The sequence below is a fragment of the Ostrea edulis genome, chromosome 3 (assembly GCF_947568905.1).
Source record: "Ostrea edulis chromosome 3, xbOstEdul1.1, whole genome shotgun sequence".
NCBI lineage: Eukaryota > Metazoa > Mollusca > Bivalvia > Ostreida > Ostreidae > Ostrea > Ostrea edulis.
In genome coordinates this window covers 49,227,643-49,254,638 of record NC_079166.1, presented here as the reverse complement: position 1 = coordinate 49,254,638, position 26,996 = coordinate 49,227,643, and the positions used below count along the sequence as shown (strand labels likewise).

Here is a 26,996-nt window from a genome sequence, read left to right as displayed (position 1 = left end):
TATTTGTCAAATTTCCTTTATTACATTACATTTTTCACAGTAAGACAATATTCATTTCATACATGTAACTGAATAAGATGTCATGTTTATGTACAAGGTACTTCACTCAATAATGTGTCTAGGTTCAGGGTATGTGAAATGATGTATGTAATAGAACACGTGATTAGCAAAAATAATCATGTGCTTTAATGTACAAATCTATATCCCATCCTCATACATCCAAATTGCTGGACAGTCATTACTTGAATTTGCAATTTTTTAAATTCTTACGCGTTAAAATGACCTGAACGTTACATCTACCGAGACATCACATGTACAATGGATTGGCATTACATTTTAAGTATGAAGATGCATGTATAATGCACACGTTGTAGATTTGTCATCAACAAATCAAATGTAGATACATGTATAAGCACATATACAACAAAAACATTCATTGGACGCACGTTTGTTCCAGTATCACAGATTGGCTTTACGTGATGAATACTTGTTTATTTCAGTATCACAGATTGGCTTTACGTGATGAATACTTGTTTATTTCATTGGAAAGGAAATCTACAGCTGATATTCGTTGCGTTATACAAGTACAGGTGAGGCTACAGGGGTCATTGGAATCTCCCAGCATTCGGCACAGACCCTGGTTCGGGGTTTAGTTTTAAAGTCAGAAAGTATGGTATATGTGCTAAATATTCGATCTTGGTAATTTTCCCGCCTTCATCCTGAAACAAATAACATCAGAGACCTATTACGCATTATTCTATTACATAAGCTAAAATGAAAACATACCGAACCACAGCGTTCCAAATTTCAATTAGTGTCAGTGCACGTTATAGCTATCGATGTATATGTTCATGGAAACTTACAGGGTCTACGATGTCAAGAGTTTTGCTCCAGAGTTTGTCGTCTGCTGACAGATCGGCCTCCAGCGCTGTCGACAGGACCTCTTGAAGTGAGTCCAGAGAAATTTTCCCGCGCTGATTTCGGTCCACAGACTGGAACAGATCCTGCAATAAAAGTTATTATGGAAATTTGTCAGTCGTGAAAGGGTGTTGGCAAAGTTTACAACGTATTTTTCGTGTGCCAAATTTCAGTTTTACTGCACAATCTATATCACTTTTCTTTTACACAGCATGTAAAATTCTAATTTTCAATTTCATCTACCGATATACTGAGGCTATATTTCCTCATTTTGCTGCCTAATAATGCTTAGTAAACTTCAATTTTACACCATGGGTAAAATACGACACTCTATATAAACGTTGACTATAGCGAATTTGCCTTGTCCTCACCACGTATTTGATAATGTTGTTATGTAACAAGGAGAAATCGAGGCTGTTGAAGCTGTCTGCTGCTTCGTCTCTGAAATGAAAGTGAAGATGTTAAGATAATGAATATGTGTTGCCAATTGCTTAAGTCGAATAATTTACAATAGAAAAACATCAAAATATGAATACCTAAATACATGTATCTATATCGAATGATGGGGAGGGGTGTATTTTGAGGTCAGTCTAGCTTGTCTGTCTCTCCGTCTATGAGTGACTATAACTTGGTCAGGTCTTTGGAAAGACATGAAAAGTCAGATAGTATGACGTGCGTATCAGAGGTCAAGGTCAAAAGTAATGCCAAAATTTGCCACAGTAAGAGTCGACCATTGTCGAAGGTATATATCTTGTCGATATATTATAATTACAAAAGAACTGATATACGACGTTTTAAATCAATTGAGTACACCTTCCATACAGAAACGGCCCACGTCGTGAAAGAAATACTACATAACGGCGAGAATTTCCATTATAATGTTCAAACAGTGTAGCTGATAAACAATTTCGGCTAACTCGGTCCTAGGCTTACCTGAGATTCTGTACTTTTTTGGTCAGTGTTGACATAGTCATAAATTCATCTACTCCAAAAAATGTGCTTGAACTTGTGATGTCATACACCTAGAAACAGATTTTCATATCTTAAGTCTGTTAATCTATTTTGAGGTATTTATTTACTAGTTTTTAACCTTTATACATTTCAAGAAAGGAAAAGTCATGTATAACTACACTGACGATGATGCACCACATTCCCTCAACTGCTATAGTATCGCTCTTCATGTTACATATGTATTTCTGTTACAAAATATTCTAGGCATTTTTCAGTACATATATTCAACGACATCAGAAACCACTTATGTTCACGACATCAGAAACCACTTATATTCACGATATCAGAAACCACTTATGTTCATGACATCAGAAACCACTTATATTCACGACATCAGAAACCACTTATGTTCACCTGTTTCAAGAACCTCTCTTGTTGGGACGTCATCTGTGGAGGAAGTTGGGATTTCAATTGCTGGTACATCAAATGACTGCAAATAAGTTAAATTGATCTACATAGTTGAATTATGTCCAAATACTTTTGTAATAAATTATAAAAATGCTTCATTTTGTTTGTTAAACGAGATATAAAGATCTCAAATGCATAACCCGCGTTAGCAATTTTTGCGATCTTCATCCCCCGTTTAACAAACCAAAACACGACATTGTATTAAGTATATTTATCTGCATTTTTTAAAATAAAAATATATACATATTTTCAAGTACGTAAAAGAAGATATTATTGACCTGTAAGTTCTTTAAACATAACAGCTGACTTTGACTAGTCTTCATATTTGGTAATGATATTCATATTTGAACGATGGGAAAAAGAAATGGTCCAAAAAGGAGACTCGAAAAATAAACCATCGTATAATATAGGTATGCCTTCTCTATTCTACATTTATAATATAGGTATGCCTTCTCTATTCTACATTTATAATATAGGTATGCCTTCTCTATTCTACATTTAAAAACCAAAAACAAAAACAAAAAAAACATGAAAATACACCTGAAAACATATTTTCCAACAATTTCATTAATGCCGCGAAATAGGTCGCGAAGTTCGTGGGATGTGCATATTCACACGCGGACAGACGGCACCAAAAACCAGATTTAACTAGATTGAAACAGAACTTTCATTGTTGCAAATGACAAACAATGAAATTAAGCAGAATACGCACAGTGAATGTAAACGAAAAAGTGAAGATACGATAAGATAAGTTTATTCCAATTTTGGGCCCAGATAACGGACGATGATCAATCTCATAATTCCTAAAAAGAATACAAATTAAGAGTAGGACAAACCCGGACCCTGGACACACCGGTGGTGGGATCACGTGCATAGGAGGACCAGGCATGTCCTGTTGATTAGTCTTACCCGCTGTGAGACATTTATCTTGATTAGGTAAAAGGAGTAATCCGTAGTCAAAATCAGTATGTAAAGAACAGCCTTACAATCGGTATGAAACAGTCAGACAACACATTTAACAAACCAAAGAAAGACATTTTGTCAATTATATTTTTCTGCATTTTTAAAAAATATATACAAATACTTTCATGTACAAATTGACCTATAGGGCCTAAATTATTTAAAACGTAACGGCTGAAAATCACCTGACTTTGACTTGTCTTCATATCTATGATTTTCATATTTGAACGATGGTAAAGTGAAATAGGACAAACTCGAAACAAATAAAATAAACCATTATGTAATATGCATGTACATGTAAATAAGTGTTATTCATAATACTTATTCAAATCAAAGGTAAAATAAAAAATAAACCAGAAAACATATTTTCCAACAATTTCAACAATACGGAGTTTTTGAAAAGTATATATTCACGCGTGGTTAGATGTCACTAAAAACCGAATCTAAAGGTATCAAAACAAGAAAAACGTGTCTTCATAGTCGCAAATGACAAACGATGGATTTCAATAGAAATGAAGCGGAGAACACACAGTGAAGATATTAAAATGAAAGTACAATGTAACTATATGCACAAAATGCAAATACACACCCGTCTGCATCAGTGTCCAGTTTGTGAAATGCTTTCTTGAGCTCATCTTTCTGCTCTTCTGGCAGTAAGCGAGAGAGTTCACTTCCCTATTGTAAACAATTCAAATTTTGTTTGAATGGAAGCTTAATAAATTTAGATAATAAATCATTTTGTAATTATTAACAATACCATGATTTATTTATTGAACAAAACTATTACAATTCTGAATGAGTCTATCTGTTTTAAGACACGTCCTTGGCTTTAACAAGCTATATACATAAGGTTACTGTACTTTAAGAGGATTTGGTGTGGCTGCCTTCATTGGACTGTCTGCAAGTTTAGACCTTCCCGAAAGCCGGGATTCTATTCTCTCCAGATCAGCCACGTCCTGCTCCGGTCTGTTAGGGAAACAATTACAATCAGTGGGTTACAAATGAAATTGAATTTAGTCGTCAGTAGGTTACAAATGAAATTGAATGTGGTTTTTTCTGATTCCATACAAGGTCAAGCGCACGCTTAGCTTATAGTATAATGACATACTTTAAAAAAGTGCAATGGATTTAGATTGCAATTGTAAGTGTCTGAACTTGCAGACTTACAAGTTTTCTTTCAAGTTGTCAATGTCAAGTGGATTTTTCCCGTAATTTAACATCGGTTCCGCTTTCTCCGTACCACGTGATTTTGGATGAACAGCAGAAGGAATCTCCACTCTTTTCACGGCGTCATTTTTCGTGGTAAGGCTGCAAATTCATCATATACAATGTTCCTTGGAATGTTTACTTTACAATTTTTCTTTTATTAATTTCTTTTTAGCTGCTCGTACTAAATACCACACTATATATTTGATTTCTCAGATAGGGGTACATGTACATGTAAATAATACATTAACTTACTTGAGCTGACTATTCGTGGTTTCAGGTAAGGTAGCACTTCTATTTACCACGGAGTCTATCTTTGATTGGATGTTAGTTCTTGACCGCTTCAAATGTGCAGGACTCATACCTAACAACGACCAGAGTAAATGTATACGCACTCGTTGTTCTATGAAAAAGTAAAGAAGTTTTAGAGAGAACACAATCGTTCTCCATCTCTGATGGTTCACCCAGCACCAGTGTTAGGGTAAGCGATGTAACTTGATCAATGTTAATTGAATAGTTAGTATTCAAGCATTAAATGGAGTATAAATATGGGATATTGTTAAATATAGATACTGTATTAATTATTACTTTGGTTAAATGCAACATGGAAAGCATGCACTGGTAATGGCGGAATTATTACTCTGAAGTCATAGCTCTAAGTTGATGTATTCAGCCAAGCAATCTTTCGCAGTAGCAGACTTGCGCGTGGAATGATTGAATGCTTCTGAACAGTCAAAAACAAAGGCCAATACTTACATCTAGACAACTGAAGTAGAATTACGTGTTTACTTAATGCGGCGGTCCCTCCCTTCTTCTCGTTTTCAGAGTTGGACATCTTGTTCATGTTTTCCAGAAAATGCTTGCAAACGTCTTCCGCATTTCATGACATCTGGCTGGCCTTCTGACACTTGTGAATTTGGTCTAGCAGTATTTATTGGATTTAACACGGGTTAAATGCATTATGGAGTGACTATAATCCGTTAAGCGTATAAATCGAAGGGTTAATTAGACATTTTTAAATCAGCGGCCATGCAAGTAGTTAAAAGGATTTCTTTCTTAAATAATGGATAAGGTTTTCTAGAGGTTAGACTACGAGATATTGATCCAATTGTGCCGAAAAACATTCATGCACTTGTAAAGAAGTATTTTTCATTATCACCAGATTCCATATAGTATAATGTTAATACATCAAGTTACATGAACATTGATAATTTGTACAATATTGTGTATAACTGATTATAAAACACCTTCAGACAATTCATACTTAAAAGCTTAGATGCATGCTGTAACAACATCGGCAACTCAAAGTGCTGGAGCACAACGACATCTGATCACCATATCAAGAATTACTTAACCAATGACAATTAAAGAAATATCATTTACCTTGCTTTACTTAAAAAGTGATTGAAAATACTCTACTGAATTAATAGTAAAATTATATTTTAAAAATCACCGCTTTGCTTTAAAAGTTATTGAAAATATTTACTAACTTGTAATATTGGAATTATTAGGCGTCTACGTTCAAGCTTTTTTGGGTGTTTTTTTTTTTGTTTTGTTTTTTTTTCCATCTGAATTTACAACATTATAAATACCCCAAACCTAAAAGAATTTGAGGATTATAAGATTGTAAAGGAATTTAGGTCGAGTATGTAAAAGTACTATGACTTACATGTACATGATATATTTTTTCCTTCAAAATATTCATTTGTATTGTATTAAAAACAAAAACTGTACAAAAATACTTCTACCAAAAAAGAAATACAAATAGGTTGATAGCTACAGTGAAGCTTAAGTGTTAGTACTGCAGAGTTATTTGGAATCCATGCATGACATGCTGCTTTGTATTGAAGCCACGTCCTATACAGAGGTGGAGGTTAGGGTGTTACCTGAACATACAACGAACACTTTCAATGAACACTTCCAAACATTTACTTTTTACTCCAATTAAAATGACGTCTAATTGAAAGACGATTTAACAATCCGAAAGGATGAATTCAAAGTACATGCAGTGTTAATGAATCTCTCCGTTTCAGCATGATTTAGGTGAAAAGAAATTCAAGAGATGTCTGATTAGTGAGGCTTGGTCATTCAGCATGCAGATATGGAATTCATGGATGATACATGTATCCAAATAACTTGCATTAAAAACACTTGTACACAATGAACACAAGTTCGGCCTTACCATATTTTCGACCTATTTAAAAAATACTACATGAAATCGTCTTTGGAAGCACGAAAACTTCACTGATATGAATTTGCATTTAATTTTGATGTTTCACATAACAATTTCAATATCAAAAGACAGTTACATATATACAGTCATAAATAAATATATAAAAGAAATGCAACTATCATCAATTGTCTTTGAAGATTATTTTTCTATTAATCACATATATCTCTACATACAAAAAAGTATTTAAACCACCATACATCTATGTTGCAATATACATATATAGATACAAAGATCACTTGAAAACATTTTTTCATGGGGAATTACATTTCTTTTACACGTCACATCTTTCAAAGTCTCGGAAAATATGAAATGAGTGTACCTTGGCGAGCAAAGAGTTCATGGGTGCCCCACGGACCGTCCTCCGAGAATCGGGGTGCCTCCTGCGCCATATCGTGTGTTTTTATAGATATCGGCCTCCGGCCTCTCTGTAGCTCTGTAGTCAAACCACATACTATGCAAAATACGTTGCCTCAATCTTTGCAGAGTTATGCGCAATTTTCTCATTGAAATCGAAATGGAATTTGATTTGCTAGTCGTCCAATCACTTTACATCGATAGAATCGTTATACTTTTCCCGTGATTACGTGAAGAGTTACCAGAATGATGTGTATGCTATACTTGTTGATAGAGGATCCGACAGTAAGCAAGCGTATCATACAATACACTTTTAACCCTCAAACAGCACACAGCACACGATGTTATGTGTCTCCTCTCTCGACATGTACTGTACAAATCTCGAATTCAAAAAGAAACAAAGCTGCATATGAATAAAGCAGAAGCAAGCTTCACAAGGAGACACACAGGAAATGACGTCACAAACTAAAGGGAGTGGTCAGTTTCAGGTTCCAATACAATCAAATCGTAAGTATATCACACAGTAATGAAGTCAGCTTGGTCACTCTCCGTCTGTTTGGCGTGTGCTTAAGTCATCTGAGTGGGATGATATTAGATGATCAATGTCCGTGTTATTGTCACATCAATCGTATACTATCGCAACATAATGAAAAAAAATCTATTGCTATAATAAGACTACTAACTTTTAAATTACATTAGATTTTAAGAGTAATTAAGCATTTATATAATTATCATTAATATGCATACATGATTTACATAATTCATCAACAGTGAAAATAAGGCAAATGTGCTTCGGAAGCAAAAAATGTCAAAAAAGTGTGTTCATGTGATCAAACCTGCGGGAATGCTAATTCTAGCCTTAATTTGATCTACAGTGCGCTTTTCTCTGGCTAGAAGAAGAGGTGATTCAGTAGAACCTGAAGGAGGAGAACAGTCACGTGTCAGTCACGTGCTACTCAAAACATGTAACAGTGCTACTACAACAAATCAATTTTAATTGAATTGTGGATTGTAAAAAAAATCATTGAAATTCTATTTATTGCTATAAATATGAAATCATAAGTATTTTTAATGTCATTACTTTTTAAAGCATCATGGTTATTGCAAACTTATTGGTATTATTTGTCGTCCAAATACACAGCAATTTGTTTGACAACGACATTAACATGCAGTTTTTAAAAAGAGTGTGCATACTTGTCGATTTACATTAGATGTTTATTCAATTTCGTTTGGTTAAGTCGTCTATGATCGATGGGATATTATTTCATACTACCTTCAACTTCAAAGCTGTGACAATATCTGTCGTCTGCATTGATCTCATACAGTCATAACTCAATGAATATACATGTGTTTTAAAGAATCTTGATTTTTCTACACGTACTTCTTTGAAGATGCTCAAACAAAACAAGACTTAACTAAAGCAATACGAAACGACACATAAGAAGCATGAGCTGCATTCTGAATGAACTAAATGTAAAGCACAATCAAAGCGTATGATCTGCATTAAAAACTGAAATTGAAATAGGACAGTAGTTACCGTTTGTGTGGTTAAAGAGGACAAATATCAAACATTATTGTATCAACACTTCAAGAAACGTGGAAGTCACAAACTGATATAGTACCTATAACATTCCTGTTTACTATTCTGGGAAGCTGACCAGCGTTTGGCTTCAGTCTCGGTTTCGGTAACCCAGTATCTGGGTCAATGACCTGTTTGCCTAGACGGTGACTAGATGGTACCGAGGCTGAAAGCATCAATTGTCAAATTTAATACATAATTTTGGCAATTCTGTACAAAATTCAAATCAAAATAGATGTCCTCTGGAGTCGATTATGGGCATTTATTTCTAATTAATTAATATGTATGATATTAATGATATAAAATTAGGGTGATATTTACATAAGACATGCACAAGACATGGTATTTGGTGGGCTGGGTGATAAAAAATTATACAAACAACATGAAATTACACTTCTACATAAGAAAAGGTTTGCTACTAAAAATAAGAGTAGATATTAAAGGGACTGGTTCACGTTTTTCGAAAGAAATGTTTTTCATTTTTGATGTTGAAAATTAAAACTATTGCTCATTTAATGTTGATAACCAAAATTTGGACCGTCTGGATGCAAGGATACGAGCAATATTTTAGCTTTGATTCTGTGTCATGTAAACATTGACTCCAGTCTTTTTACGTAAACAAACAAACCAGTGAAACGTTAATTTTGTAATTTAAAGCATCTTCATTTTGTACAATCACAAATGTTAACTTTTAAATGACACATTTTACCTAAAGTATATTTGAGATGTGATATATATATAATAAATTTGGATCAATGTCCATTTATTTTGAAAACCCCGTAAACAATAACACACCTCAATTTTTGTTTTCAAAACAAATAATAAACTCTCTATAATGAACTTCTGTCATGATGAATCACCTTAATTTTTTGTGAAACCTTCTAAACATTTTGACCATTTAAAGGGGAAAACAAAATTTGGAGGAAAATCGTGAATCAGTCCCTTTAAAGAGAAATATGGAAGACTATTCTATGTTCAAGACAAGATATGTACTTCTTATATTTCTAGAGAAAAGAAAGTTATCAGATTTTTACAGTGATTAAAGTTTTAGACAAGAAATGTAGCAGATGCAATGAAAATGTAGTTAACTTTAGAATTAATAAAAACAAGATATTGTATATTATCATAGGGATTGTTTTATGACGTCATTATATATTAGGATGTATACTTACTATCTTCGTCGCTGTCATAGTCCAGAATTGGAGGTTGACGCGGCCTCAGTGAGGAATGCTGACTGTACATACAGAAAGTGTCCATTTTATGTAGTTCACATTACTGGGATATACGATACATCGTCTCACAATTTTCAAAAACAAAATATTGAAATAAACTTACTCTGGCAACTGAAAACCTCTTCCATGAAATAAATCTCTCGCGTTTTTGGGCATAATCAGGGACTTCAATTTCTGAATTTCCCTCTGTATGTCAAATCTGCAAGTTAATCATTAATCTCAGAAGCTATACAAAAGCCATAACATTTCCAACCACTTGTTAAATTGATGATCAACATTTTACTTGTTGAATTGTAATTTATCAAATTTTCTCATATGATAAGTGTTTAACTGTAGTCCTGTATTGGTGTTATATACATGTATACATATGATAAGTGTTTAACTGTAGTCCTGTATTGGTGTTATATACATGTATAGATATGATAAGTGTTTAACTGTAGTCCTGTATTGGTGTTATATACATGTATACATATGATAAGTGTTTAACTGTAGTCCTGTATTGGTGTTATATACATGTATACATATGATAAGTGTTTAACTGTAGTCCTGTATTGGTGTTATATACATGTATAAGTTCCATAGTCTTTCTAGAAAACTTCACTATAGCACTGACCTCTCTGAGAATTCCACTTTCTTTCCTCCCATTAGCAGGTCCAGCTGTGCTCGGTGAGGTAACATTTCCCGCCGTCTTTTGATCCCTCGCAACCTTTCCATGTACTCTAACTCTGCCTTTAGTCTGTCCCTCTGGCTCATGCTGAAGAAATGAAACATCTAAGAGACTCAGAAGAAGGAACCCACAGTGGTTGTTTTGATATTTATTACATGTACCATTAAGTGATATCGCATATCTGAATATGTAACATCGCCTATTCAATAAATGGTATCACTTGTTTCAAAAAGTGATATCATCAATTTAAAATAAAGTCCTGTAGGTGTTATCACGTATTCCAATGAGTAATGATAACATTACCTATAGGAAAATGTAATATTATTTATTCCTAACTTAAATAAGTGGTAATCTTCTATTGGAGTTGGTGAGGTAATCTCTCCTATTGAATATGTGATATCACTTATTTGAGTAGGTAATATCAATCAATGGTAATAAATACCCAAATTGGCACTTAAAAATCACATCAAAAACACGGACATCTACCTACCCCTCGAAGGACTTTGGAGCATCCCACTACAAATGAAATGGAGAGGATGATGTCTCATGTATTCCATATCATAATTTAAAAGAAATTATTAATATACAAGTTACAAAGAAATTATAAATTGGAAATACATGTAATTTACTTTATTTAACGGGAGATGTTTGAGTCCATTCTCACAATTATTGTCAAAGACCTGTGCTAGATCAAAGATAATATTGAATTAATATATAAAGGTCAAATGATAGTTAAAGCATGCACTGGATGGAGAAAAGTTCAATTTCTCTCGTGAATGGGAAGAAAATGTTTTTTTCTGTCTTTGAAATAATGATAAAATTGATTTAACATATATAAGATGGCATTGAATTCATTAATTCCATCAATTCTGTTAGTTACGAGATACAACGTCGATCATGTTCATATACATGGAATATTCAAATTGTATTATTTAACCAAAACAAAATCCACTTTGTGTCATGTACTTGTACATGTATGTTTTGTCTTTCTATTTTTAGACATTTTTATTGTTACTCTATTGCATGGCTTAGGTCTTTTTTGAAACATCGGTATTTGATTTTGTCCGTCCAGCATTAACGTTTCAGCTTTTTTCTCTCTCAAATACCGCTGGATCAATTTTTTCCAAATTCAAAAGATAGCATTGATGGAGTTAGAGGCAACACAAATTGCAAATTCCGCGTTTCCGAATGACTTCAAGCTAGGGACCGGTTGTAGGAGGCAAATCCTTCATTATCCCTGGATATCAAACAACTGAACATGTCATTGTCTCTACGTCAAAGACATTATAGCCAGGGTGGGGCTGTATGTACATGCAGTGAATCGTTAAGAGTATTCTCCACAACTCCTTGACAGAACAACTATATACTAACGGGTACCTATTAATAATTAACAGGGGAGTTGACAGTTTGGAATCCATGAGCAGTGCTAGGGCGGACATTTATGAGCCATATAGTAAAACACGCCCTTCTGTCAGACAGTCTGTCTATGTACATAGTTATAATGATTATGGAGACTCTACAGCAAAGTTATGTAATTATTGGCATGCACCATCATAAGTTCAAAAGCAGATAATTATTCTATATTTAAGTTTACATGTAATTACAAACAACAAAGTGTTCACTGTATTTTGATTACATCAAACGAGGGGGAATTAAGCGGGACTCATTGTGTTTAGGATAATGGTCATGTGAACTTTTGGTCATGTGAACTAAATTGTCAGCATTATATCAATAACGGATGGACGAGTCGTAGTTCCACATTCGCAAATGATACGTTAAATATCGGTGGATTATTTTTTTTATCATTAACCTTTACTAAAGTATCAGGCACATTGTAGGGATGAAAATCTTATGTACTTGTGAGCGTGTAAACGGTGTCTAAACTTTGATAAAAATGTTGTTTAAATGTGTTATTGGTATACATGAAAGTATATAAATACTACATATGTAGTTTAGAAACAGACATTATTCTGAATTTCATCACAAATTTTTCGCTGTGTTTTGATTATTTTATCAGACGGGGAATTAAGTCCTATTCATATATTTTCTGAAAGCTGCCGGAGTCACAACATGCAAGTCTAAGAGCAAGCTCTAAAACACAACAACGCCCGAAATAAGTGTAAACTTTTACGAAGAACTAACGGAATATTCTAGCATATTCATATATTTACCACAAGAGCACCGTCTCTCTATGAAACACAAGGATTGGAAATAAAATCGTGATAATTCAATATTATAATGTTTTCTTCTTCTTTAACTGTACATGAGCAGCGCAAAGAGAAGCATCCTCTGGCAACTGGATATATTCAGAACTGAAAGTTACATCGAGCCCGATGCTTTTGAAATATTTGGGCGTTATGAATTCACTCACTCAGACCGTCACTTGCTATATCCGTTCCCACTCCATTGTAGGAGGATAATAAAACAAACCACTCACCTGGTAGCGATCTGTGTGTAGGATCACCCCGCGTTTAGAACCTAATGAATATTCATAGCCTCCAAAGGAATCTAAATGACGTTTTGGTATAGGAACCTTCTTAAGTAATGTGGAAGACCTGCAGAAACGCAAAATGTCTCTGAAAAGCGTCATTCATACATAATTTTACGAAACAAAAAAACAAGAATATCAGTCCTCTTTTTTCAGCAATGACAACAAAAACATGTATAGGATAAAGAAGAATATCAAAGTTTACAAAAAACATTTTGAAAGAAAATCTAATGATTATTTTCACGACAAACAACTACAGTTTATCAGTACATGTATGGTGAACATCAAACCATGCATTTTAGTTTAAAATCTCATGCCTAATGCTTACATGAATTTCAATGCGGATGCAATTAATTTGTTTTTGGGTTAATAAAACTTGAGATATATCTTTTCTTTTAATTCATTGTATATTAGTACAGAAAATAAAATCACTTTTTGACCCCCAAAACATCCTCCCCTTACAGACGTTTACACATGCAGGCATGAACAACATTTGATTATTAAAACCTTAAATACCAAACTATCCAACATGTAATCATGTCAGGCGCTATACTCACTCCGTCCCTATGCGGGGCAGTTGGGGCTGTCTGGTAGAGATCGAAAGGCTTAGTACATACAGGGTGTTTACTAAACCCGTCAACAATGCAATTCTCGCATTGGTAAAATAAGATAAAATTACATTCAAAACCTAGTGTAGAGAACATACTTTTTTAAAATTACAAACTTAAAAAGTCCAAATCTATACAATTTTTCACCCCCACCATATTTTACACCACTTAATTCTGAACTTATTCTTAGAGCAAAAAAACCCCACCAAAGTTATGGTCCTTTAAGAAAATGTACATATTTTGATCCTGTACGGTGTGACTGAAAAGTTTTTAAAATGCAGACATACATGTCTATTCACAGCAAAATACCCTTATAAAATGTTAATAGACTTTAATTGTCTTATAATGTTTCACGACGTCAGACGTGTGTTCCTCTTCAACAAAGGATCTAGGTTGATATAAACTAACGACTTTAATGAAGACACGCATGTTAACTGTATAGAATGCCCGAATTTTGAATACTTCTGTGGTCAAGATGATATCTCTCCGTGGTCATTTAAACGCTCTCTAAGGAATTGTTTCATTGCGGTGTTAGTTATGATTCAAACATGATCCGACTAAATTATTATTTCATTTGGATGCTTTTTGCAGAATATCTTCAATATAATCAAATTAACCACGAGGCTTGTACAGCTATATAAAAAACTCTACAGACATCATAAAGAATAAGTGTATCTGATCATGATTGCCTACACATTTCTCCGTTTCGATTACCATTTCTACCTATCGAATATGCACTATTGACCGTTTCTTCAGCAGACAAATAGATATATACATACATAAAATTCTGAGGTTGGTAAGGCACCGGCTCTGGGTTAATATTAAACTCTCCATCATCCACGGACGTTCGTGTCCTATTGGTGTAGGACATATGACGAAACTGTAAAGAACATCATGTGATAATGGTACATCTATATGATAATGGTACACCTATAATATGATAATGGTACATCTATATGATAATGGTACACCTATATGATAATGGTACACCTATATGATAATGGTACATCTATATGATAATGGTACACCTATATGATAATGGTACATCTATATGATAATGGTACACCTATAATATGATAATGGTACATCTATATGATAATGGTACACCTATATGATAATGGTACATCTATATGATAATGGTACACCTATATGATAATGGAACACCTATATGATAATGGTACATCTATATGATAATGGTACATCTATATGAAATACGTTTCTGTCATTTTTCATCTGTATTCAAAATGGACAGAAAATCTATTTCCTATAAACATATTTAACATTATTATTGGCTGATAAGAAGGCTTTGAGTTGGCGCTATGGTTAAATTGCTGTATCAATGTTTTTACTATTGCTACATGTAGTTAATTATAGTATAACAGTTTTACTACAGATAATTATAGTTTTTACTATAGCTAATTATAGTATCAAAATTTTTATTACAATTAGCTATAGTATTAAATTTTACTTTACAGGCCAATGCAGTGAGGATTTTGTATCGTGGCAACGCCTACCCTACGTGAGGTGGTACCTCAACGCTTAACATTAAAGTGAGATTTCAGTTTTTAAGGTGTCATTCACTTCGTCATTGCTTGCCGGGACACTTTTTACACGATTAAGGTCATTTGTTTTAGGGGCTTGAATCTAGTTATGAAGCGAGCGTTCTATCAATGAGCTGCAGTGAAGGTATTGAGCGTTTATGCGGCTGTCCCACTACGATGTATAGCATGAAGAGCACACACGCTGTTTTATGTTATGAATAAGTTTTCAACAAGTTACAAGCTCGCTGAAATAAGGTGATATAAGTTATGCAAAACCAAAACTTTGTGCATGCATAAAACTGCTGGGAATTCGTGTAGCGTAGGTAGGACTTATGTCTAACCTATTTGCAACCTATTTCTAACATATCTGTGACTTATATTGGACGTTTCTTTAAAATGTGTGGATGTCTCTAACGTTTGCTAGACGACCTCAGAATTACTCTACTTACTTAAAGCGTGTTTAGAACACATTATACGTAACTTTTAAACAGCGTATTCACAGGCTCTTAACTTGTTTTAGTTAATTTCATGCTAGCGTATTACATAAAATCTTTATACCTCGGTAGAAGTTGCTTAATTAAGACATTGTAGTGAGACAGGGTCTTTGACACGCCCAAGGTCACTCAGTTTAAATATTCAGCTATACATGCACATGTACTCTCGCCATGCATACATAAATGTAGTAACCGCATGTTATGAGTTTCAATAAACAGTGTCATAATAAGTAAACTCGTACATGTCTGAAGCACATAGGCTTCAAGGATTTAAATGATTTCAGATTAGTTCTATGGGACGACCAAAGATCCTAAGAAATATTAAGCGAAGAGATTTAGCGTACTTTCTAAGGTCACCAGTTCAGTGGACTTGCGTTGAATGATTCAGAACTTAAAGATCTTCACATTATTATAATTCACTCTAATAATCAACAGGAATTAACTTGAGTATTTTAAGATGTTATTACTGTTGTACGAGATATACCTCCGGTACTTTTAGTTTAGTTCCCTCTAGAATAAAGCTAGTGATGGGTCCGCTGGAATTCACGTTGGTGGGATACAAGTCATAAACACTCAGGGCCAGCTCACCACCTTCCATTCTGATCAGATTTTCCCTGAATCCGTTCAGTAATTTGTTCAGTAGTTTAAATCCGAAAATCTCATGGAATTACGATTCACTCTGAATGTAAGTTTTCTTCGTAAAATCACGTCTTCATCCATCCTTTAGTATATATTTTTTTACATGGAATACCAGTCCATACTTCAAAATAAAAGTCTTCTAACGAACCATTCCTTTGCAAAAGTAGACGTGGACTCTATGAAAACTTTGAACACAATCGGTGCATAAATAAAACGATTAGATTATCAACCGTATCGTGATGAAGTTCTTTGTTCAATGAAGATAGGAGATGAAACAAGATCGGAGTTGCATTGTTTGTGCTAAATCACCATTGTTCCGAGCGGCAACCCTTAACAACGCAGACCCTACTGAACGCTGCTATCCTCCCTGCTCATTCAGCATACATCTTAAGTTTTTAAAACCGATGGATTGTGACGAATGTTAAATATCTGTTATCGAATGGCGGCTTACAATAATGTACTGTTTTATAAATTGATGTATGGTTCAAGTTTTATCTACTAGAACATTTATTCCGTTGAGTGTAAGGCTCTTTTCAGTTTGCCGTCTTTTCAACACTTGGGGGAATTTTGCCAACTGAATTTATTTAAAAATCGTTGTATGCAAATATTTTGAATAACTTTTTCAATATATATGTGCATATAGTCTTGAATAAGACCCGGGGTCTTTAATTTAAATGTAAATATTTCAGAACTTTAACGCTTGATGCATCTTTAACCAAGGATCCATCGATTGATTTTTTTTTTCTTTCTAGAATCTCCGCAGGTAAACAACATTGATAATCGTAGTTTTAATGCCTGCACGGTCGTATCATAGAGATATTTTGGGATCGGTTCAGTTCGGTAATCCTGTGTGTTTATATACTTTGGTTTCATTACATTAGGAACGTTAAAATGAAAGCTTTCAGAAATCATTAGCAGATAAAGATAATTTTAAAAGTCCGTCTTTTTTTTTCTTCTTTTTTTCTTATGCAGTAAATTTTCACATGCAAAGAAAACGAAACAAAGCTATTATTAATCTTTATATTCTATTAGACCAATGAAACAATGTTTCATTTAGGAACTTTCCGCATGTACATGTACAGAAGAATAATTTCTAACACAGATTATTACAGAGCTGAAAATTTTCCAAGCGACCTTCGAGTTTCTTTTCATTTTAAAGTTGCTAGTGACGTTTGTTGTTACTGCCAGGAATGTAAACATCACGGCGAAACTTCAAAGGAAATATTGATTGAAATGCGCAACTTAATTTCTAGCTTGCTTGTAACCGGTCTACTTAAAGATTTATTAGATATTTTCATGAAACATTTCCTCCATATATGTCCTCTATGCACTTCACCTTTTCTATAATTGTTTAATGTTTGATATGTAAAGTTTCCATATAACTTCAGTATTTAAACACATTTTCGGCTTCGTTCAACAATTTCATGCTATGATTTTACAATGCAATTGGTCTGAATAAATCTAACTTATCTATTGGTGAATTGCATTTATTACGCAACATATTCGATAAAACGTCTCGTACTAAGAATTAATATGTGTGGTTTAACAGAGGTCATGTTGTTCTGTGGTACGCCGTATCAAGGCAGTACCCCAAACGCCGCTACAGAACACGAGTTTATGTCATTAACCCTTTCAGTAGGAAAGATTGGTGTTTCCGAGACTTGTTTAGGGGCGACACACTACCACCGCCAAAGAGATAACGGTCAATATGCTTTCAAAAATAAAACGGAGCATTTTATATATGTACAAAGTAACAATAGTTTCTAACGGGTTGATTTCAATCGATTCAAGGCGATTAACGTGTATTTCATAACGCATGGGACATTTTCTAATGCACGTGTCGTTTTACACACAGCAGAGAGATAGAAAAAGAGCACTTCAAAAAGAAATGAATTTAAAGAGGCATTCAGCTCTTAAATATTCTTTGTAGAAACACACGGCAAATTAAAGAAATTATTTAATTGCTTTCCAAAGTTCAAGATCGTGTTACTGGCTAGATTACTAAGTAACGGGAAATGCCACCTGTTGAATTAATACATTTTATACTAATTATCTCTTCAGAAATCACCAAATCAAAGTTGTCACATGGTTTAAATTATTAAAACAGCATGAAACTTTGAGACTAAAAAATCGTTGAAATTATCCAAAATAATCAAGTACAGTGGGAAATTATTCATTGACAACATTTTTAAAATATCTGATACATAGAAAATATTACATGCTAAAATCCATATCGTATGTCATAGCAGCCCGAGTGGCCCCATATCAGCCCGACCACCGAAGGCCCGAGGGTTGATTGATATGGAGCCCAAGGGCTGATATGACACATGATATGGATTTAAGCATGCAATAATTTATTTATCATATACTGCACTTTTTTATACTTATTGATAAATATTGTTTGGGGGGGGGATGTGGTGGTAATCTGATATAGGGTTAGAGGGTTGATTTTACATGATGGTACTGTTCTTTTTGTCACATGCAGGTCAATATATTGCACTTTAAAGATATATCAAGAAATACAATGTAGCTGACACATTGCCTACTTTGATTTACTATGGTAAAAACTTTGACTTACTATAATGGTAAAAACTTGATTGACAACAGTAAAACCTTAATTTGATACATACATAACTGTACATTAGCTAACTACGGGTAAGGTAAATACTTTTGATTTATTGTTTTTCTACAGTAAACACCTAGATACATTGATTTACTAAGGTAAAAACTTTGATACACTGGTCATTACGAGCGAATACGTAATTTCCGGCTTGATATGCATTTTTGCACACCGGTTTGATATGTGATATGGATTTTCGGACCGGTCGTTGGTATTGTAACGTCACCCGTATCACGCAGTGTAGAATCTGCATAATCATTACCAAGTATACATGTATGATAAAGTTGAAATGATGACGCACTGTACATAATTTAGCAAGATGCGGTTTAACATAATGAAACTTGATTAACTGATGGGTGATATGACTCAGGATATAAATGACATGTTACAAAACTCGGGATATAAATGACAGGTTATAAGACTTGGGATATAAATGCCAGGTTATAAGACTCAGGATATAAATGACAGGTTATAAGACTTGGGATATAAATGACGAGTTATAAGACTTGGGATATAAATGACGAGTTATAAGACTCAAGATATAAATGACAGGTTATAAGACTCAGGATATAAATGAAGAGTTATAAGACTTGGGATATAAATGAAGAGTTATAAGACTTGGGATATAAATGACGAGTTATAAGACTTGGGATATAAATGACAGGTTATAAGACTCAAGACATAAATGACAGGTTTTAAGACTCAGGATATAAATGACAGGTTATAAGACTCAGGATATAAATGACGAGTTATAAGACTTGGGATATAAATGATGGGTTATAAGACTTGGGATATAAATGACAGGTTATAAGACTCAAGATATAAATGAAGTGTTATAAGACTTGGGATATAAATGACGAGTTATAAGACTCAAGATATAAATGATGGGTTATAAGACTCAAGATATAAATGACGAGTTACAACACTTGGAATATAAATGATGGGTTATAAGACTTGGGATATAAATGACAGGTTATAAGACTCAGGATATAAATGACAGGTTATAAGACTCAGGATATAAATGAAGAGTTATAAGACTTGGGATATAAATGACGAGTTATAAGACTCAAGATATAAATGACAGGTTATAAGACTCAGGATATAACTGAAGAGTTATAAGACTTGGGATATAAATGACGAGTTATAAGACTCAAGATATAAATGACAGGTTATAAGACTCAAGATATAAATGACAGGTTTTAAGACTCAGGATATAAATGACAGGTTATAAGACTCAGGATATAACTGAAGAGTTATAAGACTTGGGATATAAATGACGAGTTATAAGACTCAAGATATAAATGACGGGTTATAAGACTCAGGATATAAATGACAGGTTTTAAGACTCAGGATATAAATGACAGGTTATAAGACTCAGGATATAAATGACGAGTTATAAGACTTGGGATATAAATGATGGGTTATAAGACTTGGGATATAAATGACAGGTTATAAGACTCAAGATATAAATGACAGGTTATAAGACTCAGGATATAACTGAAGAGTTATAAGACTTGGGATATAAATGACGAGTTATAAGACTTGGGATATAAATGATGGGTTATAAGACTCAAGATATAAATGACGAGTTATAACACTTGGAATATAAATGATGGGTTATAAGACTTGGGATATAAATGACAGGTTATAAGATTCAGGATATAAATGACGAGTTATAACACTTGGAATATAAATGATGGGTTATAAGACTTGGGATATAAATGACAGGTTATAAGACTCAGGATATAAATGACATGTTATAAGACTCAGGATATAAATGACAGGTTATAAGACTCAGGATATGAATGAAGAGTTATAAGACTCAGGATATGAATGAAGAGTTATAAGACTCAGGATATAAATGACAGGTTATAAGACTCAAGATATAAATGACAGGTTTTAAGACTCAGGATATAAATAACAGGTTTTAAGACTCAGGATATAAATGAAGAGTTATAAGACTTGGGATATAAATGACAGGTTATAAGACTCAGGATATAAATGACAGGTTCTAAGACTTGGGGTATAAATGACGGGCTGTAAGAAGACATATTGTACTTAATTACATATTCTATATGGACTGAAACAGATTCTAACAGCATTGATAACGTGTACATGTTTTAGGAACTGAACATGTATAAATCAATTACAATTGAATATTTAGTATCTAGGATTTCAAATAACAAGGTCAAATAAAAGCTGACTGTAAAAACAGTTAAAACGGGTACCTTAGATCCGGGTGTGGTGAGTGATGGGTTATACTGTGAGGGTAGATCCGGGAACATAGTCCGTGATTTATGTAGAACGCACTCCGGACAGCGATTGTTAGTATCATATAATACAGCTCTAGAACTCTCCACAACCAAGAAAGCCTCCTTAGTATCCATTTTGATTTATGACGAGATGGATTGTCACAAACGCTCACTGTTTTATCCGTGCATATTGCATTTATTTATAACTCCGTGTAGCGACTTGGCAGTGTTGAGGACGAATAAGTAAATTGACTCTATTCAAACTTCATTTAAAGTTTTATGAGACACCGATTTTAATTTCTAAACGAATTTGGACCCGTTTTTCTACCAAAGCAATCTCAATATGCGGCCAGGTTACGCGTGCCATGCTGTGCTTTTTATGGAAACCGAGAGATAAATGCGCAAACTAAAGGAAAAACCTTCATATTAATGATCGAAAACCGATTTTTAAACCACCGACGTCTTTGACGACTTGTGTTTTGACTCTGCTATCTAATGATGGCATTTTAATCCTCAAGATAGGTAAATCAATGTTTGCTAATCTAATGAAAAACACGAAAAAAAACTCAACTCAAGCATTTTAAAGAACTCAACACCCAGCAGACAAACAACGTCGTGGTTTCAAAGTTGAAAATATGAAATGAATGTCCAACATTAGCAATTAAATGTTTATCCAATGTTGAAATACATACACGTTGATATATAAACAAGTATTCAACATTGAAACAAAATTGAAAATTCAACATCTTTTTAACGTTGAACGTACAAACAAAATTGAAATCAAGACCTATTTTAACGTTGAATGCAACATTTTCTCAACGTTGGACTTTAAAATGATGAAACAAGGTTAGAGTTGTTGTATCTTAAATTAAGTCGCAGATGTTAAAATCAAAACCACACAGATGGCACTTCAAACTTTATCAACGATTCTCCTTCATTCCATAGGAAATATTTCGATCTATGTAACAGTAACAGAAAATTATTCATTAGGGACGTTTTGAAAATTTATGTACTTTACAAATATTGCCTAATTAATTTAACATTCAACCCTATAGGAAATGCATGTTGTTGTATAAAATAGTACAAATGTCAATTTCACAACACTTACAGCTCATGGTGAAATGATGATAAAACAATTGCTTATCATAATCTATAAAAGAGGTTACACGGGTCAATCTGATGAAATGTTTGAGCAAAGGGAGTTAACCCCGTAAAAATAATTGTAGTACCCACTCTGACATTTTGCATCAAGGTAATGAATAATCAGTACACAGATTTATAATTAATGTCCCAGTATGTCATTCATCTAAAATGTGAAAAGCTTTATTATCATACATATAATACTTTACGTGTGCCCAATTTCAATCCAAATGATCATCAAATCACACTTGTCTTCATGTACACAGTTCAATGAAGTCACAAAGGACTTATCTGAATGTTTTTAAACGATTGAAAAAAAGTTGTGATTAAATTTTGTACCACGCCTTTAACAATAAAAGGATTTCAAAATTTAAAAAAAACAACCCATCCACATGAAGGCTATTTTTAAACCGAACTGTCTGAAACTTTTCACTTGCAGATTAAATTGTTAAAACCCGTCCTGTTTTCCTTACCTGAAATAGGAGCTTTGAAGTGCGCCATCTGAGATTTTGTGTCAGACAATCTTGAATATTATCTCGAAGATAGTCAAAAATTTAAAAGTGGCATAAAAAATAATATATATTTCCATACAAATTCACAAGCTATGTGCAACCTGATACATGTTAATCAAATAAGAATTAATTAATTAAATACCAGTAACCTTGTTATATAGACCGAAGATTGAGCAATAATGAAAAACGCCATGCTATTGGCAGCTGACCATCAAACAGACGAATTCATTTGTTGTTTTATTAATTGTGAATACACCAGCTGTGTCTGAATCATGTACTTTAGTCCAATGTATTATAATTGTACCACAATGTGATCAAATTTCTACTTCAACTGACTATTATTCGTGTACACTACTTGCAATTAGCTATTATGAGATAGTTATTAATGTAAGATTGGTGCAGTTTAATTCATCGCACCCTCATTTATTACCTTACTGTATGTCTATAAAATGAAAATTGCTGCATGTGTGACAATTTATTACCAACCGAAGTAAACAATTTCCTAATTGCATCGAATCAAAAGGTCGGGAGCCCACTCAGACTATTGGTAGTAATTGGATAATCGCGTATTAAAACTCTTTTAAGACCAAGGATCGTTACAAACACTTGGTAAATCTGAATTCCGTTTGTCAACATTGAACCGTCCTAAAGCAAGACTTGATTGGATAAATCTGTTCCCTTTGTTGACAATAGTGTACTTGTAATTCTTTGACCACCAATGCAACACACTTGGATTAGGCTGTGTCCCTGCGGGAGGCCATGGGGCTTTACTTATCGAAAACCCAAGACTTAGAATGTCTATTTCATTTTATCAGTGCAGACCAGATATATTACCTGTGTTTTTATCAATAGCAATTGATTTGAGTTGTGGAATACTTGGCGATACACACTGTTTCCATTAAGCCACTGCGATACACTATTTGACCTTCTACAATTATTTACTCAACGATCTGACAGCTATCATTCTCATTCTTACAACTTACTTATCTATACAAGACCATGTGCGTAATTTAGATGAAACATGAGAGTTGGAAAATTTTAATATCCATGATTTGATTAGCCGGTATATCCATGATTTGATTAGCCGGTATATCCATGATTTGATTAGCCGGTATATCCATGATTTGATTAGCCGGTATATCCATGATTTGATTAGCCGGTATATCCACGATTTGATTAATAGCCGGTATATCCACGATTTGATTTGCCTTAATATCCACGATTTTATTTGCCTGTATATCCACGATTTTATTAACCTGTATATTCTACAAAACTTGCAGTCTTACCGTGGGGTGGACCAGGCTTTTTTTGGACTCCATTCGTTGTAACGGTGCAGACTCACTAATTTTGGCGATTTCCAGAGAACCATTGGAATGTCTGTCCATTGATGTGTGAGATTTGAGAGGTAGCCGCTTTCCATCAGGTTTTATTGGTCCCAGAACTTCCTTCTGACTCAAGCTGGCTTTCGTTGATCTGTCTGTGTTCGTTGCATCTTTTTTCGACAAAATCTCGTTGTCTGTAACAATAGTTGATTTTGTTCGAGATGTCTCTGAATTCAAAAATGCATAAGGAGTTATGCTTGACCCGCGGAGAGTTACATACGTAGAACGTGATGCGGAGTCTGTAGTCATTGTTGTTGGTGTATCGCTGATGCTACTGGGTGGTAGTCGAACCAGCGGTGATGGAAGTTTAGGCGGGCGTCTGCGCAGTCCATACTTTGGTGTCTTGATGCTGGCGGTAGCTCTGTTACCAGCGTTCATCCAGTCCGTGACATCATCTCCAGTTTTAAAAGCAATCGACGCTATTCTTTTCTGAAATGGCGTACTTTTAGTTTTGTTCAGTATTTTAATTCCCACATTAGAATCCATTCGTTTATTTGTTTCTACCTCCATGGTTTAAGCAAAGAATTTTGATTGATTTTTATGTACCAGAATGCTCCTGAACCCGACAAACCACTTGTTTAACACGTGCTTCATTTTAAATCCTTTTGATATACATCAATAGGGACTTTTAAAATCTCACTGAAATTTTTAGCGCAAAGATGTACAAGTTTTAATTTTCACAGAACTATTTCAACCAGGCAAACACAGCGTATGCATACTTTGAGGCACAGCAATGAACATGTATTACTAAGGATTCAAACAAACGTAAATGCCAAATACTGTAAAGATACAAATATTAGGGGATTTTTTACAACTGGATTAAAATTGTTAATCGGCTTTTTCGTTGGCAAGCACCCTTTTAGAGTACGCATGCGTGATGGAGGTTACAGCTTCGATCTAGAAGATATTTGCCTGTAGCACGAGATCTATGTACATATGTATCATTGTTGACCCTTAAATTAAAGGTAAATTTACTTTCAGCTATCAGGAACAAGAGATTAAAAGTGGCGTTTTCAAGCAGATTCGTGAGAAGTCTGCCAGGTATTTATTGCAGGTTTCACTTTTTAAATCACTGTTTGACGTTTTATTGTGCGTGGGGTTATTAGACATTGTAAATGTGAATCTGTGTCGATGATTTTTAGACTCCAGAGGTTTCGTTTTTACGAGCTCGATTTTATGATTAACGCATGAACTGAATTGCAATCGATAACATCAAAAGCTGATTCGGATTTACAGAACATGTTTTATAATATAAGCTAATTTGGATTTACAGAACATCTTTTATGATATAAGTTGAGAGGATTGCCTATCCTGCTATCCATCATCGGTATCGACTTGCATCTGGGTAAAAACCACATACATGTAAATACACGTGTTCACATTTTAACCGTACTCGCACTTTCTTAAGAAAGTTCGGGTATATTGTCCTTACCCCTGGTCCGTCAATCCGTCTGTCACATTTTCTTCTTCCTCAAACTCCTCTTTTATCTTAGGCCAAATGGGGGTTGAAAACAGTGGGGGGGGGGGGGGGGGGGGTCTACAAAAACCTGGTTCCCAGTACCCCTTTTACATTTTGCGTAGTAATCAAATCATCATTTGGGAGATGATAGGTTTAACAGATCAAGGCTTGGAATCTTGGAACTTTGCAGTACTATGCAACTGAACATGAGTTTGAACAGATGGCCAGCCGCTTCATCATAAATGCGCTCGTTGAAGACATTAATGGGAGTGAGAGGACAGAAGTTAGACGTTCAAGGAAAGTTAGGGTTGCATTTCATTATAATGAATATCTGTATTGTTCAAGATTTCTTGAACAGTTCATTTATCAAATATTAATACGGTACATGGAAAGTGCACCAGCGTGAAGCATAACCCCACACCCCAAATTGTTGTCCCCCTTGCTGCAACTATTTGGAAACATCATTTACATACAAACTGACCCTGTTTGTTAACTTCTCCTCCCCCTCCTCCTTCTTCTTCTGTGGCTCAGGTTCTCTGGACCTTACAAGCATTTTAATCTTCTACTTCGTCTTCTACTTGTTCTGTTGTATATTTAAAAAAAAAAGAAGAAGATTTATGATGATCACAGTATTTGTTATTGTTGTTTTGGGTGGTAATAGTTTTGTTATTATTGAAAGAGTTGTATTTGTTGGTAGTGTTGATCAATAAATCGTTTTGCCTTTTGTTATAGGGTCATTCTGTTGAACATGGGGTTGTTAAGTCTTGTGCACCGCAGATTTGTTAGTGACCTCAGATTATGTTAATTTACGCCTGTTAGACGCCGTTTGGACACTCTCCTGCCGTTTGGACACTCGTGAAAACCTCGAGAAACACCCACGCTTCTTCTTTATTTCTCTATTTTTTGTTAATTTAACTCGTTTCTCTCTCTCTCTCTCTCTCTCTCTCTCTCTCTCTCTCTCTCTCTCTCTCTCTCTCTCTCTCTCTCTCTCTCCGACCAAACCTACTAAATGAGGACGTCCTCACAATGTGTAGAGGAGAATACACACATATTATTCTAAAGGCAAAAAAGTACTATGTTAGGTATAGCTATAGGGATATATATAAAAGTTTATCTAATACTCTCTTTTGAATTATGAAGAAAAGGTTTTTGAGAGAGAAAAGGATATGTCCTAACACCACTTGTCCTCACTAAGCTAATATTTTTTATCTATATCTTTCACATGCTGTAGGTCACATTTATGAGGACGTAATTGTGAGGTTATTTATTTGTCCTCATAGTGCAATTCTTGTC

General features: G+C 34.2%; 1 protein-coding gene across 15 annotated transcripts; it reads right to left on the bottom strand.

Annotated features, from left to right (window-relative positions):
• Window positions 1-25,019, bottom strand: LOC125674737 (uncharacterized). 15 transcript variants are annotated; one of them, XM_056158067.1, is made up of 22 exons: window positions 24,149-24,769; window positions 14,444-14,544; window positions 13,614-13,643; window positions 13,006-13,123; window positions 12,740-12,757; window positions 11,059-11,084; window positions 10,515-10,655; window positions 10,005-10,100; window positions 9,842-9,903; window positions 8,713-8,835; window positions 7,927-8,007; window positions 7,056-7,169; window positions 6,686-6,697; window positions 4,759-4,867; window positions 4,465-4,605; window positions 4,158-4,263; window positions 3,887-3,972; window positions 2,284-2,359; window positions 1,852-1,940; window positions 1,290-1,359; window positions 864-1,004; window positions 1-719 (listed from the first exon to the last, which is right to left on the bottom strand). In XM_056158067.1, the coding sequence occupies exons 1-22, from the start codon at window positions 24,752-24,754 to the stop codon at window positions 606-608; spliced, it is 2,460 nt and encodes an 819-aa protein (XP_056014042.1). In that variant the 5' UTR covers window positions 24,755-24,769; the 3' UTR covers window positions 1-605. The 15 variants fall into 15 exon arrangements, with proteins under 15 accessions (XP_056014042.1, XP_048767958.1, XP_048767960.1 ...); XM_048912001.2 differs by lacking the exon at window positions 24,149-24,769 and adding an exon at window positions 21,187-21,690; XM_048912003.2 differs by lacking the exon at window positions 24,149-24,769 and adding an exon at window positions 16,184-20,002.
• Between the last annotated feature and the right edge of the window lie 1,977 nt (window positions 25,020-26,996).

What these genes read in the sequence shown, in the direction of transcription:
- LOC125674737 (XM_056158067.1), bottom strand. Translation starts at nt 24,754, where the DNA reads ATGGAGGTAGAAACAAATAAACGAATGGATTCTAATGTGGGAATTAAA. An exon ending in TACCAACCTCAGAATTTTAT is followed by an intron (nt 13,644 to 14,443) that starts GTATGTATATAT and finishes GATCTCTACCAG; the next exon opens with ACAGCCCCAACTGCCCCGCA. An exon ending in ACCACGAATAGTCAGCTCAA is followed by an intron (nt 4,606 to 4,758) that starts GTAAGTTAATGT and finishes ATGAATTTGCAG; the next exon opens with CCTTACCACGAAAAATGACG.